Source organism: Ursus arctos, unplaced genomic scaffold (assembly GCF_023065955.2).
Source record: "Ursus arctos isolate Adak ecotype North America unplaced genomic scaffold, UrsArc2.0 scaffold_34, whole genome shotgun sequence".
Taxonomy (NCBI): Eukaryota; Metazoa; Chordata; class Mammalia; order Carnivora; family Ursidae; genus Ursus; species Ursus arctos.
Genome location: NW_026623030.1, coordinates 6,243,947 through 6,260,919, shown reverse-complemented (window position 1 = coordinate 6,260,919; position 16,973 = coordinate 6,243,947). Strand labels below are relative to the sequence as shown.

General features: G+C 38.9%; 1 protein-coding gene across 3 annotated transcripts in view; it reads left to right on the top strand.

Annotated features, from left to right (window-relative positions):
* Positions 1-16,973, top strand: part of SEH1L (SEH1 like nucleoporin) — a 28,145-nt gene that overhangs the window by 8,696 nt on the left and 2,476 nt on the right. For all 3 annotated transcript variants that reach the window (XM_026486312.4, XM_026486313.4, XM_044379533.3), the window contains 5 exons: positions 4,147-4,358; positions 8,129-8,227; positions 13,416-13,556; positions 14,501-14,658; positions 15,952-16,102. In XM_026486312.4, the coding sequence (XP_026342097.1) occupies positions 4,147-4,358; positions 8,129-8,227; positions 13,416-13,556; positions 14,501-14,658; positions 15,952-16,102 (761 nt within the window). The remainder of the gene's footprint in view (positions 1-4,146; positions 4,359-8,128; positions 8,228-13,415; positions 13,557-14,500; positions 14,659-15,951; positions 16,103-16,973) is intronic.

Here is a 16,973-nt window from a genome sequence, read left to right as displayed (position 1 = left end):
CACCAATGGCCAATGTGTTAATCCGTCATGCCTCTGTAATGAAGTCTCAATAAAAACCCCAGAGAACATAGGTTCAGAGGGTTTTTGGGTTGGTGAACATGTGGAGATGTGGGGAGAGTGGGAGACCTACAGAGGGCGTAGAAGCTCCTCATGCTTTTGCCCTTACTTTACAATTTGCATCTCTTCATCGGGCTATTTCTGAGTTATATCGTTTTATAATAAATGGCTAACTAATAAGCAGACTGCCTGTCTGCAGTTTGAGAGCTGTTCAGGTTTCTGAAGTGTGGGAGGTCTTACAGGATGGAACCCTTAACCTGTGGAGTCTGATGCTATTTCTGGGTAGATAGTGTCAGAGTAGAGTTGAATTCTTGGACAGCCTGCTGCTATGTGAGAATTATTTGTTGGGGGGTTATCCCCTCTCTGACACCCCCCGAATTGGAATTGGTACCAGAGTCCTTTACTTTTTTAGGGGAATATCTATTTAAATCCTTTGCCCATTTTTAAAATTGGGTTGTTTGTTTTTTTTGCTGTTGAGTTGTATGTAGTTCTTTATATTCTGGATATTAGTGCCTTGTCAGGTAGATGATTTGCAAATATTTTCTCCCATTCTGTGAGTTGCCTTTTCTCTCTCTTGACAGTGTCCTTTGATGCACAAAATTTAAAAATTTTCATGAAGTCCAGTTTATTTTTTTTCTTGTTTCCTGTGTTTTTGGTGTCATATTCAAGAAATCATGGCCAAATCCAATGTCATAAAGACTTTCCCCAAAGATTTATATTAAGAGTATTAAAATTGTAGCTTTTTTTTTCTTCAAGATTTTATTTATTTGTCAAGAGAGTGAGAGAGCTTGCGCGCACAAGCAGGGGGAGCGGCGGGCAGAGGGAGAAGCAGGCTCCCTGCTGAGTAGGGAGCCTGTTGGCGGAACTATGACCTGAGCCCAAGGCAGACATTTAACCAAGTGAGCCACCCAGGCATCTCTAAAATTTTAGCTCTTACATTTAGGTCTTCTGTTCATTTTTACTTAAGTTTTGTGTCTGGTGTAAGGTAAGTGTACAACAACTTTTTTTTTTTTTTTTTTAAAGTAATCTCTAACCCCCAGTGCACAAACTTATGACCCTGAGATCAAGAGTCACATGCTTTACCAACTGAGCCAGACAGGCATTTCCAACTTCATTCTTTTTTATGTTAATATCCAGTTTTCCCAGTATCTATTTATTTATTATTAACATGTAATATATTATTTGTTTCAGGGGTATACGTCTGTGATTCATCAGTCTAACACAATACACCGTGCTCACCATAACACATATCCTCCCCCAGTATCTTTTACTGGAATTACTGGAATGACTGCTCTTTGTAGAGGCGGCTTTTAGGAAGTAGGCTTGAGCAATGGAATGTAAAGCAAGGCTGGGTACAAACAGGCCCATAAAGGCCACGCATCTCAAAATATCCATAGGTCTGAGCTAACCAATGGGCTACTTACAGCCTGGCACAGTTACCAAAAAAGGGAGAATTCCAGAAGTCCCCATACCTCCTAATCTTCCTCCTTTAAATACAGGCCCAACCAATGCCTCCTAGCAGACAGTTTCTATGCTGCCTGCCACTCCCTTGCCATGTATTCGGTAAATATCTATCTCCTTTGTTTTGCCTGGGGTGAACCCTTTTACTGCCCATTTTTCAGGCTTCTACCCAATTGTATTGCCCCACATTTAGGGGGCCCCCATCCAGTTGGAAGAGACACCACAGCCTTTCCCCTTTGAATGGTCTTGGCATCCTCATTGAAAATCAGTTCACCATATATAGTGAGAGGGTTTATTTCTAGAATGAATTTTGTGCCATTGGCCTATGTGTCTTTCCTTAATGCCATTTTCATTTTCTTTTAATTACTCTAGTTTTGTAGCTTGCATGTTATTCACAGTTTTACAGTGTTTTTTTTTTTTTTTTTTTTAAAGATTGATGGTTTAAGTAGTCTCCACACCCATTGTGGGGCTCTAACTCACAACCTTTAGAACTAGAGTTGCCAGCCATGTGCCCTTACAATTTTTTTTTTTTAATGTTGGGAGGGGTTGATCTCATTGCCTTTTCCCTAGGGCCTCCCTAAGGCAAACACCTGCTTGAGGGGAGGAGAGAAGGGAAATGTACATAATTGGAGGGAGTTTTCTTTTTTTTTTTTTTTTTTAAAGATTTTATTTATTTATTCGACAGAGAGAGAGACAGCCAGCAAGAGAGGGAACACAAGCAGGGGGAGTGGGAGAGGAAGAAGCAGGCTCATAGCAGAGGAGCCTGATGTGGGGCTCGATCCCGTAACGCTCGATCCCGTAACGCCCTGAGCCGAAGGCAGACGCCCAACCGCTGTGCCACCCAGGCGCCCCTGGAGGGAGTTTTCTAACAGTGATAGGTCAATTAGTATACTGTAGGTTGGGTTGAGGAGTAGTGGCATAGAAAGGATTTTTATCTGAACTTAGAGATAAAGGTTTCCCCCACTGTATATGAACGTAGGGCATTCTTGGGACAACTTTTGTAAGCTTAAATGGCATAAAGTAGAGAATCAGTTAGTACTAACTTACATGGAAAAATTTTTGAGTGTCCCTGAACCAAAAAATAACCTCTTTTAGGCTTTTCTGATGCCTTAGGACACACTTTGCTAATGTTTGTACAGTATAAATCAAGATAAAGCACAGGTGCTTGCAGACGCAGTTCAAAGCTATTGAGGCTGGATACTGAGATGCCCTGTAGTTCCCAGGGAAGGAGCTGGGTGCTGCCATTCTTATATATAGGGTGCTTGCTGCCTCTGTAATGACTTGCAAAACAAATGGTGAATGCTGTTTTCTCTTGTTGCAAAAGCAAATATCCTCTTCAGATTTCTTTTGGTTAGCGAAAAAGGTACTAAAGTAGGTCTTTGTAAAAGCAAAGTGGCGTAACATAAACCTTTGAAAAGCAGGGGACATCTGTATATTTATTTGTATTTAGTTAAATCAGCTGTCGTTAATACATTTACTATTTCAGCAGTTGTATTGGTATTGATTATTCAGTGGTGTTTATAGACAAAACTTTGCAAGGATGCAGTCTTTGGAGTTTATGTGATGTTCTTCTAATATTGAGACTCCTTAAGATGTATTTTAGTAACGGTAGACAGGAAAGTGCTGATTTCTGAATTTTGTTGATATTTTCAGTCGTAAATCTAGATGCCAGAAAGTAGCTTGAACATGCTCTGCTGGCATTCTGTAATTATCACAATGCCAGCTTTGTACCATTCTCTTGGTCTCTAAAACGCCTTCTCTTAGAGTGGATGGTAGTGATCCAAGTAGGGCTAACTGGCATTTATGTTTGAAGGAAGAAGTTGCATGCTTTCCATTTTACTGTTAAAGAATCTTAAATCATTTAATTTACGCCTTGCAGCATACTTTGTGAGACAAAACTACCTATATTAAAATTCAAACACTTTCTAGTTTAGTGACTGGTCTGCTTAAGGGAGAGTCCTTACTCTTAATAAGGTTAAATTTTCTAAGGCAGACTTTACCTTAAAGGGAATAATTAATTATAGATCACGAATTTATTATGGTTTTCCAACTGTCTGGAGGAAATTGAGACCCACGTGGTTTTTTTGTTTGTTTTGTTTTTATTTTATTTATTTTATTTTTTAAAGATTTTATTTATTTATTTGACAGAGATAGAGACAGCCAGCGAGAGAGGGAACACAAGCAGGGGGAGTGGGAGAGGAAGAAGCAGGCTCATAGCGGAGGAGCCTGATGTGGGGCTCGATCCCAGAAAGCCGGGATCACGCCCTGAGCCGAAGGCAGACGCTTAACCTCTGTGCCACCCAGGCGCCCCTGTTTTGTTTTTAAAGATTTTATTTATTTGACAGAGAGCCAGCGCGAGAGGGAACATAAGCAGGGGGAGTGGGAGAGGAAGAAGCAGGCTCCCAGCAGAGGAGCCCGATGCGGGGCTCTATCCCAGAATGCTGGGATCACGCCCTGAGCCGAAGGCAGACGCTTAACGACTGAGCCACCCAGGCGCCCCTCATGTGGTTTTTAAATAACATTTCAAGGTTATATACCTAGTAAAATGGCAGTGTGATTTTAGAGCCGATGTTCTTTCCACTCTACCATCCTTTCTTTTTGTATATAATTTTTTTTTTTTTTTTTCAGGTTAAGAGGACAACTCTAGTGGATAGCAGAACATCCGTTACTGATGTGAAATTTGCTCCTAAGCATATGGGTCTTATGTTAGCAACCTGTTCGGCAGATGGTATAGTAAGAATATATGAGGCGCCAGATGTTATGAATCTCAGCCAGTGGTCTCTGCAGCATGAAATTTCATGTAAGCTAAGCTGTAGTTGTATTTCTTGGAACCCTTCAAGGTAAGCTTACACAGAAAATCCGATACTGTAATCCTAGTAAAACAAGTTAGAAATTTTTAAGCTAAGCATTTGATAGTTTAATTTCCTTAAAATATTTTTCTTAGTCATGTTTATTATTTTTAAAAATATATGTTATGTAGAATAAAAATTCTCTTTAATCTACCCTCACCCTGTCATGTCTCTTGTCCCCTTTTTATTCCATAGGAGAAGCCAGCCCTTTGGGTATGCAACTTTCTGGGCTTTTTGTATATACAAATACATGTTTAATGTGTTTTTAAACACACAGATACATGCCAACACACACGTGTATACTGTCAAGTAAAGGTAGATGGAGAACACGCAGACATGTGTAGATACACATTCTCCTTACTTGAAATTGGCCTTTTTCATTTACAAATACATTGTGGGTATTTTCCCGTGTATTAGTATATATATATAGCGTTACCTTATTTTTAACTGCTGTATAGTGTGACTCTGACTATATCATAGTTGCTTTTTTTTTTTTTTTTTTTTTGAGATTTTATTTATTAGAGGGAGAGAGCATAAGTGGGTGGGAGGGGCAGGGAAAGGAAGAAGCAGACTCCCTGCTGAGCAGGGAGCCTGAAGTGGGGGTCGATCCCAGGACCCCAGCTGGAGTCATGACCTGAGCTGAAGGCAGACGCTTAACTGACTGGGCCACCCAGGTGCCCCTCATAGTTGCTTTCTATTAAATTATTTTTCAAAATCTGAAGAATAATGAATCACATGGTAGACAAAAAATTTCAGAGCACCTGGGTGGCTCACCCTCCCCCACTGTGGTCTCGTGTTCTCTCTCAAATAAATAAATAAAATCTTAAAAAAAAGAAAAGAAAAAAAGGGGAAAAATTTCAAGTAATCTCGAAGAGTATAAAATGAAAGGTAAAAAGTTCCCCTACCTGTTAAAAATGCTCTTAATAGTTCTGATTTTAGATTTTAATTCTGCTAGTTGCTATTATATTTTTATTTTATTTATTTATTTATTTTTAAGCATTTTATTTTTAAGTAATCTCTACACCCAGCATGGAGCTTGAACCCACAGCCCCCAAATCAAGAGTCGCATGCTCTCTGAACTGAGCCAGCCAGGCAGGCACCCAAGTTGCTATTATATTTATAAATGATTTACTTATGCCCTAGTTCTCGCTCTGTTAGCTTTAAACAGTACCCATACTCACTATACGAAAGATGAATTTAGCACATTTACAGTTTTCCATTTCTCAAGGTATGACTAGATAGATATCTTTTATTTTTCTTTTTAAGAATTTAGGTAATCTCTACACCCAGCATGGAGCTCGAACTTACAGCCCTGGGGTCAAGAGTCATATGCTCCACCGACTGAGCCCGCCAGATTATCTTATTTATGGGAATGTTAATGATGGTTTTTTAGTTATTGTGGTAATTATCATAATTTCAAACGATATATCCATTTTATCAATTTTTAGATTAGATACAGGCTCACCTCTTTCTTTTAAAACAAAGGAAATTAACTTACTTTGCTTCTACCTCCCATTCACCTATTTTCTAAGATTTTGTTACGTTGCTTATAACTGGCAAGGGGACAACTGAGTATTTTACTCCTTGTGGAGATATGAGATTCCCATGAGCCTTTGATCACATTTTTGTCAACTGATAAATACTTAACCTTGTTTTATGAGTGTTTGTGTTTAAAGATACCTTATGTAGCATATGTTGCTGATTCTGCCAACAGGATTAAAACTCATGCCTGAACAAAGCTTATCTAAGACAGTATTTTCTCCATAAAGCACATCATAGCCTTCTTGCTAAGCTTAGAGACACTAGACTACACTTCAGTATCATGCTTGGGGATCATTTTAGACAGTGAAATAGTCAACACATAGCACAAAAATGCAAAAAGTGTGGTGGTAAATAGAGTGCAACACTTGTTTTCAGTGTGAGAGCTGAAATAAGAAGGCAGAACCTCACCTTGTTTGACCTCAGCATGGAACACATGGGTCAGATGACTCATTTTTTTGCAGAGCCGCTCCAGGCATGTTCATGAGTGACCGTGAAAGCTCCCAAGTATTGGATTTTGGGGGTTACAAATTTTAGTAAGCAGGCCAGTTTACAAATAACCTGCAAATGATGAGGGTTGGCTGTATCTATTTTCTCAGAGATCCATTTGTATACCTTGGTCTTCATTTTCATGCATCTTGGTTTCCTTGTATGTTAGTCTTTGCTTATCTTTTTGTGGTTACGAGCAAAAGAGTAGTATTTATGGCTGGTAACCGGTATTGGTATTTTTCTCCCGTTAGGTGCTCTGTTTTCTTAGTAGCTCACTCTCTTACCTGGGGCTTGGATGAGTTTCAGCTGAGTAGGTAGAGTGCGTTGGCAGAATTTCCTTGTAGGGAGTGTAAACCAAGGAAACCAAGGGAATTGGCAGCCTGGGGTGCCCCTGAATTGCAGGAGGACTTGACTTTGGTGATGGAGCACTTTAATGTATTTTGTTCCTCTTGTCCCTCTCTCTGCCAGTTTTAGAGTGCTAGTAAAGCTTTAGTAATAAAGAACTAAACCTTTTTTTAAAATTACCACATTCTGTTTTCAGCTTTATGAGGTTGGCAGGTGACAGTGTCAAGGTCAGAGGTTAAACAAGGGGTCATGTTCATAGGGATATTACTTAATCTGGATGAGGGAGGCAAAAGAAATCAATATTGAGGTAATTAGGCATAGAAATAAAAAGAATAATTTAACCTAGAGTTCATTTCAGTAGAGTTCATTCTCTTATTACCTTTTGCCTTTTTAAAAATGAAGTTGACCACAAATGAATCTAGAGAAGAGAATGACATGTGGGAGCATGCCTTCTTGAGGGGTGATCTTTTTCTACTTTTCTTTCTTCTATCAGGGTTTCTCCTTTTTGTATAAAGCACTTAAAATCCTTTTGCCATGAATCGGTCACCATAGGATTACGTCTCATTTCATAGTTAATGACCAAATCTTTCAGGAAGAAAAATTCCAAGACCTCTTGGTTGTCCTTTTTTTTTTTTTTTTTTTTAATCTGAATGCTTGAAACCTTTTGGGAAAAGAGCTGGTTTTTTTTTTTTAAGATTTTTTATTTATTTATTTTAGAGAGAGAGAGAGAGAGTGCGAGAGAGATTGTGCATGAGCAGGGGGAGGGACAGAGGGAGAAGGAGAGAGAATCTCAGGCAGATTCTGCGGTGAGTGCAGAGCCTGACATGGGGCTTGATTTCATGACCCGAGCCAAAATCATGAGTCGATTGCTTAACCAACTGAGTTACCAGGCGCCTCAAGAATTACTGTCTGTTGGGGCACCTGAGTGATTCAGTCGTTAAGCGTCTGCCTTCGGCTCAGGGCGTGATCCCAGGGTCCTGGGATCAAGTCCCGCATCGGGCTCCTCCACTGGGAGCCTGTTTCTTCCTCTCCCACTTCCCCGCTTGTGTTCCCTCTCTCGCTGGCTGTCTCTCTCTCTCTCTCTCTCTCAAATAAATAGATAAAATCTTTAAAAAAAAAAATTACTGTCTATTAGCAAAAGGATGGTATCATTTGTCCCCATGTTGAGGATTCTCAAGGACATAGCCTCCCAAGATGTGGCTGTGTCAGATGGTGTGGCAGGGAGTCTAGTCATGGTAGTGGCATGCTTATTTGTGGGTTGTAGAGCTGCTTGATGCCAGGTTTTTCTAATTCTGTGAATTAGATGTATATTAACTTGATAGTTATGTAAAATAGTTTTTTCTCTAATTTGATAATTATGTAAAATAGTTTTTACTCTTCATTTCCAGCTCTCGTGCTCATTCCCCCATGATAGCTGTAGGAAGTGATGACAGTAGTCCAAATGCAATGGCCAAGGTTCAGATTTTTGAATATAATGAAAATACCAGGTTAGTACTGCTTTGGTTTTAATTATTGTTCCAAATTGCATTTAATTTTTTAAAATGTTATTTCTTTCTTCACTCATTGAATTATGCATGATTCATTACATATTTACCAATTTGTGCTGTGCCAGGTTCTGTGCTAGGCTCTGATAATATAAAATTCAATAGTGTAGAGGAGAAGGTGACTGATTCTCCAGTATGTACCATTTCACTGGGAAAACAAACAAAAATAGTAAAAAGTGGTGATGAATTTTATAAACTCGGAGGATCAGGATGTTAAGGGCTTACTGTACCTGGGGGGAGAGGGCCAGGAAGGTTCACTCCAGACGAGACTTATAGGATGAGTAAAGGTTAGCCAAAGAGGGCAAAGCTTTCCAAATGGAGAAAACTACATATGATAAGGTACGTGAACAAGAGAGAACCAATGTATTTTTATTGTAGCTGAAACGTAATAGGCAAGAAGGAGTGTGGTGAGAAATAAACAAGGCTTAGGTCTGTAAGACCTAGTGTTCCATGTTTAGGTTTTATTTAATGGATAATGTGAAGCCATTGAAAGGTTTTTAAGTTGGGGAATGATAGGCTTGGATGGTACTTTAACTCTTCGTAAGTATGGAAAGTATTTTCAAGGGCAGCAGTCCAGGTGGGAGATTATACTGGCTTTGGGATAGAGTAGTGACAATGGGGATGGAGAGACGTGGGCAATTGGAGAATAATTGAAGAAATGGTATCAATAGGATCTGATGACTGGATGTAGAAGGTGAAGAATGGGGGGAAAGCTATTGAGATGATCTTCAAGGTTCTGGCTTAATAGTTCAATAGATGGTATGTAATTTCTTGAAATAAGGACACCTGGAAACAAGACAGATTTGGGTAGAGTGTAGCAGCACGTGATGGAAAATTTATGTTGTGTCATGTTGAGATACATGCAACACTTCTGAGAGCTGTAAAGAGGTGCAGTCAGAGTCTTAAAGGAGAAAGTAACACCCATCAATTAATCAGGTGGGCTTAACATGTGCTAGACAACAATCTTGGGTCTAGGAGTCAGATATTGGGCAGGGCCAGAAGCAGAAGAGAAGAACTATAGTCGTCTCCCTTATCTGTAGGGCATATGTTCCAAGACCCCCAGTGACTGCCTGAAACCTAAAATAGTACCAAACTGTATATACTGTATTTTTTTCTATACATACATACGTATGATAAAGTTATAAGTTAGGCAGAGTATGAGATTAACAATAGTAGCTAATAATAACATAGAAGAATTGAAATAATACACTATAAATAAACGTTATATGATACGCTCTCTCTCTCTAAAAATATCTTACTGTGTTGTACTCACCCTTCTTCCTGTGATGATGTGTGATGATAAAATGCCTACGTGATGAGATGGAGTGAGGGGAATGATGTAGGCATGTGACATAGTGTTAGGCTGAATTTCTAATGATACGTCAGGAGGCTCATCTTCTGGATGGTAGTTTCATCCTGGGTAACAAACCGTGGGAAGCAAGACTGGCTAAGGGGGGACCACTGTATTTTAATTCCTTTGGGCTCTGCAATTCAGAATGATAGTAGGGTTTTTGAGGGGTTCTTATACCAGCCCTCTAACTTCCCAGATTCTTGATTTCTTCGGAGAGTCTCTGAAGATTACACAGTGTTGTCCAGTAGAACTTGCTGTGCTGATGGAAATGCCCTGTGCCTGTGCCAGTTAATGTAGTGGCCACCAGCCACATGGAGCTGTGGAAGCTCAGTGTGGCTGCTACAGCTGAAGAACTGCATTTGTTCATTTTTATAAATTTAAATTTTAATAGGCACACGTGGCTAGTGGCTGCAGTATTGGCCAACATAGTTCTAGATTATAGGAACCTTCCTCGAACTTTTTGAGGCTTTTGTAACCTTTTAAGCTATTAAAGCTATGAACAACATTAATAGCACATTTTTTTAATAAACTTTTTTTTAAGACTTTATTTATTTGATAGAGAGATAGCCAGTGAGAGAGGGAACACAGGCAGGGGGAGTGGGAGAGGAAGATGCAGGCTCCCAGCGGAGAAGCCTGATGTGGGGCTCGATTCCAGAACGCTGGAATCACGCCCTGAGCCGAAGGCAGACGCTTAACGACTGAGCCACCCAGGTGCCCCTTAATAAACATTTTTTTAAGGTTTCATTTATTTATTCATGAGAGGCAGAGGGAGAAGCAGGCTCCCCATGGAGCAGGGAGCCCAATGCGGGACTTGATTTCAGGACCCTGGGATCATGAGCTGAGCTGAAGGCAGACACTTAACCAATTGAGCCACTGAGGTGCCCTATAAACATTTTCTATTTTTTATTTTTTTTATTTTTATTTTTTTAAAGATTCTATTTTATTTATTTGACAGAGAGAGAGATAGCCAGTGAGAGAGGGAACACAAGCAGGGGAGTGGGAGAGGAAGAAGCAGGCTCCCAGCGGAGGAGCCTGATGCGGGGCTCGATCCCAGAACGCTGGGATCACGCCCTGAGCCAAAGGCAGACGCTTAACGACTGAGCCGCCCAGGCGCCCCAGATAAACATTTTTTAAAAAAGATTTATTTATTTGAGAGAGAGCGTGCACATGCATGAGTAGGGGAGGGGCGAAGGGAGAGAATCTCAAGCATACTCCCCGCTGAGCACAGAGCGTGATGCAGGGCTCGATCCAGTGACACTGAGATCATGACCTAAACCAAAACCAAGAGTTGGAGGCTTAATGGGCTGAGCCACCCAGGTGCCCCTAATAGCATATTTTAAGGAGGCTTCATGAAGAGTTAATACTGTTAAAGTAATGCCTTTCAGCTTCAGCTGAACAGAATGAATTTGGAGGCATAAGTCTAAAAATTAAAAGGTGGACCATTTCTAAAACATAGGAGAATGAAAAGTACTTCATAGGGGCACCTGTGTGGCTCAGTCAGTTAAGCATCTGCCTCTGGCTCAGGTCATGATCCCAGGATCCTGGGATTGAGCCCCACTTCGGGCTCCCTGCTCAGCGGGGAGCCTGCTTCTCCCTCTCCCTCTGCCTGCTATTCCACCTGCTTGTGCTATCAAATAAATAAATAAATAAAATCTTAAAAAAAAGAAAAGTACTTCATAAATAATATTTGAGTAAAGGGAGAAAGAACTTGGAGTTCTGAAAGAAAATACAGGGCAGATAGAAAGTACCTAAAACTTAAAAGAATTCAGTGATAAAGATAATCCAAAGGAGTCTCTTAGCTAGCAGAAGAAATCTAGATTTGGAGCTGGATTCCCTGTAATATTTCCTATAACAAGGAGCCTGGCAACAGAGCAGTTTTGGGGTTAGTTAAGTGGCTCACTTGGTGCAGTGATGACATCTAAGGTCTTGGTATTTTCCTTTTTTTTTTTTTTTTTCCGTCATACTTAGTGTGTTGGTGACAGCTCCCTCTTAGATCATAAGAGCATATCTAGGTTTTTGCATCCAGATGCAAAGAAGAGCATTTGCTTTCATGTCTCTTTATATTAGGGAGAGAGAAAATGTTGGGGAAGCATCTTACTAGGCTTTTTCATTGGGTCCCACTGGCCAAAATTGAGTCACTTACCATGCTTAAGCTGCAAGGGAGTCAAATAGCAAGTGCCTGGTATTTTCTACATATGGCCAGGAAGTGGCATTGGGTAGGTAGTGGTGTCTGTGTATGAGTGTGTTTGGGATTGACTTTGGAAGTTATCAGACCTTTTTTTAAGTTCAGTCATTTTTGGATTTTTTTTTGGTCTGGTTCTTTGAAGTAAGAGTTGTTTGAAGGTTCTTAGGTAGAGTGAACATGTTACATAACATAGAGGGTATGTGATAGTGGACTATGTAGCATCCAGTGATGAGTACCTAATTGATTTTCCTGTAAGTAGTAACACCATTTAGTACACAGGAGCCATTTGTCAAATTAACCAGTATTGGATATTTTTATTTCTGTTGGTTAATGAAACTATAAGAAAGATCTGGTCTTCATAGTGATACAAATGGCCTGCCTTTACATAGGTTATAAGGCATTTTCACATATTTTATGAAATTCACTAATAATCACCATATGAGTAGAGTAGGTAGCTTTTATATTAGCACCATTTTACAAATGAAGAAACAGATCAACAAAGTAAAATGATCTAAGATCAAACACGGGTCAGGACCACAGAGTAGAAGCAGCAAGGCTGTAGATTAGATTACTCCGGGTGGTCATATAGGGTGAGAAGAGGTCAAGGAGAGAACATTGCGGCATGTTCTAGCTTGGAGACATTTGAGAAAAATGTTGGGGTGAAAAGAACGCCAAGCATGGAATGTTGGGAACACCAGTATTTCAGAGGAGGGTAAGGTAGGTACCTCTCTCTAACTCCCTCTCTTAACACACAGGGTTATGTGCTTCACTTCTGTCCCTGATATTCAATGGATGACGTAGAAAGACGTAATAGAAGACTCTTATCTATTGTCGCCTTCATTGTTTTCTTCTCTCTTTGCAGATAGAGACATAGAATTGTAGGGATGAAATAGACTTTGGTATAGCTTCCTTTATCCCCACTAAAAAAAATTCCATTCCTCCTGTTACCAGCTTCATTTTTCAGTTTATACTCAAGTACTTAGGGAATTCAATTACCCTTTTCTTGAAATTAGATATTAATGGCTGATAAATCAGGATCTCATTCTAATTAAAGTTTTATTAAACTGTTCTACGCTAAACTTATAAAATCAAAGAAAGAAACCTGGGGGCTTTATTAGTTTACCGGGGTTGCCATAACAAATTACTACGAACTAATGTTTTAACACAGAAATTTATTCTCACAGTTCCGGAGGCCAGAAATCTGAAATCAAGGTGTGGTCAGAGCCGTGCTTCTTCCACAGTCCTTCCTTGTCTTCATGCTTCTGGTGGCTTCGGGAGGTCCTTGGCATGTGGCTGCGTAATTCCAATCTCTCCCTCTGTCTTCCCATGCCTTCTTCTCTGTTTCTCCTTTTCTGTCTTTTATGAGAATGATCCAGGATGATCTTATCCTGAAATCCTTATTGTATGTGCAAAAACTCTTTTTCTGAATTAGGTCACCTTCAGTGTCTGGGGGTTAGGCCTTGGCCATACTATATACTGCAGAGGTAAACACTGCTTCATTGTGAGCATTATGAAAAAAATTGAGGTACCTCAATAATGTGGATTTTTTAAAATTTTCACTTCTGAAAATTTTAATTAAATTGTTTTTTCATTAGGAAATATGCAAAAGCTGAAACCCTCATGACAGTCACAGATCCTGTCCATGACATTGCCTTTGCTCCAAACTTGGGAAGGTCTTTCCACATTCTGGCCGTAGCAACCAAAGATGTGAGAATTTTTACATTAAAGCCTGTGAGGTGAGTTTTTGAAGCAATTACTAATTTAAAAATGCTCTTAACTCATGATTGTTTTCATTTTTGGAGAAGCGTGAAGAGACAACTGTGATCTGAAAAATGGATTCTTTATTGAACATTTTATCTATGAATATATTAGTTTTGGGGTTGGGGAATTGAATAAAGACAGGAGATTTATGTTTTCTTAATTGCATTTTCTTTAGGTTGATACAATGAATTGGGTCCTCTAAATATAATTGGTACTCTAAATGTTTGAACAAATGAGAGGTGGCAGTTTACTTAGGGACAGTTAAATTAGCACTGAGACATTCTTGTGAGTAACCTATTCATGCTTTAACTTTGTAATTGTGAGTTTCAGTTCTTTTCCTTTTTTCCTTCCTTTCCCCATTCTATTCTTCCCTTCCTACTGCTTTCCTTTTAAAATTAATTGTTACGTTATTTTATTTCTCAATCTTGTTGGAGGAAATACAATCCTCTTTTGTTTTTCTTTCTCTTTTTTTTTTTTCTTTTTTAAGAGATAGAGTGGGTGGGTGGAGCCCCGAGGGGCAGAGGGAGAGGGAGAGAGAAAATCTTAAGCAGGGTCCACACCCAGCTCAGAATAGACACGGGGCGATCTTAAAACCCTGAGATCATGACCTGAGCTGAAATCAAGAGTTGGACCCTGTTGTTCCTTCCTTCCACGAAATAATCACTGAATAATTTTTATGTGGTAGGATCATGCCAGGTGCTGGGGAGTCAAATGAAGATGACATGGCCCAGCTCTCAATGAGTTAAGGTCGGGGGTGGGGGGCCTGTGGGAGGGAAGGTGGTGGTTGTGGATATGCACATTTTTATAAAATAATATGGTAAGTATGTGAGACCATTTGTATTTATTAAATTAAAACTCTGTGTGTGTGTGTATAAAATCTTTAATCAGCATTTCTCAGGAAAAATTTTTTTATTAATAGGAAAGAACTTACTTCCTCTGGTGGACCAACAAAATTTGAAATCCATATAGTGGCTCAGTTTGATAATCATAATTCCCAGGTCTGGCGAGTGAGTTGGAATATAACAGGAACAGTGCTAGCATCTTCGGGAGATGATGGCTGTGTAAGATTGTGGAAAGGTAAGATTTTAATGAAGGAATTGTTGCTCTGTGTTGCTACATCAGAATTTTCATTCAGAATTGTATATTCAGAAATATTTTGGAAAAAATTATCTTCTACAGTTACTTTTAAATTAATGTCTTAACATTAATTTGTGTTATTTTGAGCTTCCATCAGTTTATCTAGTTCATGGCAGTTAGGACTGATTGAATTGTTTTTAAAGTTTCCATGTGGAGCAAAGCAACTTTTAAAAGTAAAAGTAATTGTAACAGAATATGCAGTATCTCCAAAAGATGCTGTTTGCTATATATAACCTGTATGACTACTCTACAAACTCAGGATAGGACTACAAACATCTCTTATTAAATAATTGCTTTAGCCAACCAGCCCTTAATACACGAAAATCCAGTATCTTCCCCACTTCCTCTCTGCAACTCTCAGAAGTTGAATCTTCTGGCCACTGATTCTGAAAGTTTCTTGTAAGCGCCATGCTGACTTGAGAATTCGGTCTAGTAGCTCGATGCTGACTGTGGTTGCTTCCTCATGGTGTGTACTTTTCTGTGGACGTTTATCCACTGGGCAGAGGTATCCTTGGTCCATGTACCGCTCTAGTTGATGGCATCCCACACGTAGGACCCAAACTTACACCTTAGTTTGTGTACTCTGAGCAGTTACCGTTTCTCAAAATGCAGTTTGGCTGAGTCTCCCATGGTCAGTTTAGGCTGTGGTAGAACCATCCCACACTTCAATTTCCTCAGTGTCATTTGATATCAAGGGCTTTGCTTCCTTTTCATGCTTCTGGGCTTTAGTCAGGGCCACCCAGTTCTACCCCAGCAGGCTCCCTAACTTTGGTTTCCTGGGCCCAGTGTCTCCAGAATCAGGCCATGTTGGGTAAGCCACTCAGACCCCAAAGGGGTGAGGACATTAGGTACCCACGTGACCTATACTTGCATAACTAAGAAGACAACTCCATTATCTTATATATACATGTAATTGAAATTCATTATCATGAAGATGAAGAATTTATTTTGATGTTAATGTTAATGTGGTAGAGAATTGTCTTTGTTAATATTTATCTTGTAAGAAAGGGGAATGGTAAAAATTTTATGTTTTTTAAATTCTTGTAAAACTTTACAAAATAATTGTTAAAATTGAGATACATGTATTTCGTTTTAAATATGTTTATAGCATACATCTTGAGAGAAATGTAGTCTCCTTGTTCTTTTCATTGTAGTTAAAGGACTTGACCATAAATTTGTGCCCTTGAGCATAGCTATTAGTCATGTTAATGTATTTAACCATTTTCTTTTCAGCTAATTATATGGACAATTGGAAGTGTACTGGTATTTTGAAAGGTAATGGGAGCCCTGTCAATGGGAATTCTCAGCAGGGAAACTCAAATCCTTCCCTAGGTTCAAATATCCCAAATCTTCAAAATTCATTAAATGGATCCTCTTCTGGCAGGTAGGCTGTTTTGTGGGAAAACTAGAAATTATCTCCTTTTTAAATCATTCTGGTAGCCATACTAAAGGTGTGTGATTTCATGAGTTTTAAGATTGAATGAAGAAATTCATACATAATTATATAGTAGAAAAAAATTCACTTTGTCAGCTCTGTACTTAGCTTGCATGGTCATATTTACAGGTAGATTGTTAAGCCCTTAAACTAAATTATATTATGAAATTTAGTGGTCTGTCAGAAATGTTTATAGCTTTAAGATTTTACTTTGCTTCTAAAGTGAGGTGAAGAGGAAATCTGGGATAATGCTCAAGATTTTAGTCCTAGATGAGCATTAGTATGTTAGTGGTAGTAGTGCAGCCTTTGAATCAGGTCAAGCTGAAATTTTAAATAAACTGCGTTAACTAAGGCTTCATAGAAGAGAGTGAGTTAGATGTGTTTTTTGTGTGTGTTTAAAACTTTAATGGAGATTTTAAGAGGAAATGATAATTCTGATTTCTTGATTTTTAGAATTTTTAACATATTTTAGATTCTTGTTTATCTTAATAAACAGTGTTTGATGTGATCTCAAGAGTCATCCTTTGTTTTTATATTCAAATTTACAAATGTGAATTTGTAAGATAAACTTATTTTAATATGCCTTTGTGAATAATTTGGAATACAATTCAGGAAACTTCAAAGCACAGCCTTAACAAATTGTCCTGTGGTTATCCTGTTGTCATCTTAAATAACAGAATTCTATCTAAAATTTCAACTATTTTTATATTGTTATATTTTTATATAAAAAAGTCCTGCTGTTTGATTTTGAGGGTTAAGTATTTGCATGAGAACAATTTCAAGTTACCACAGAAGATACCAGATTATAAAGACGAATTCA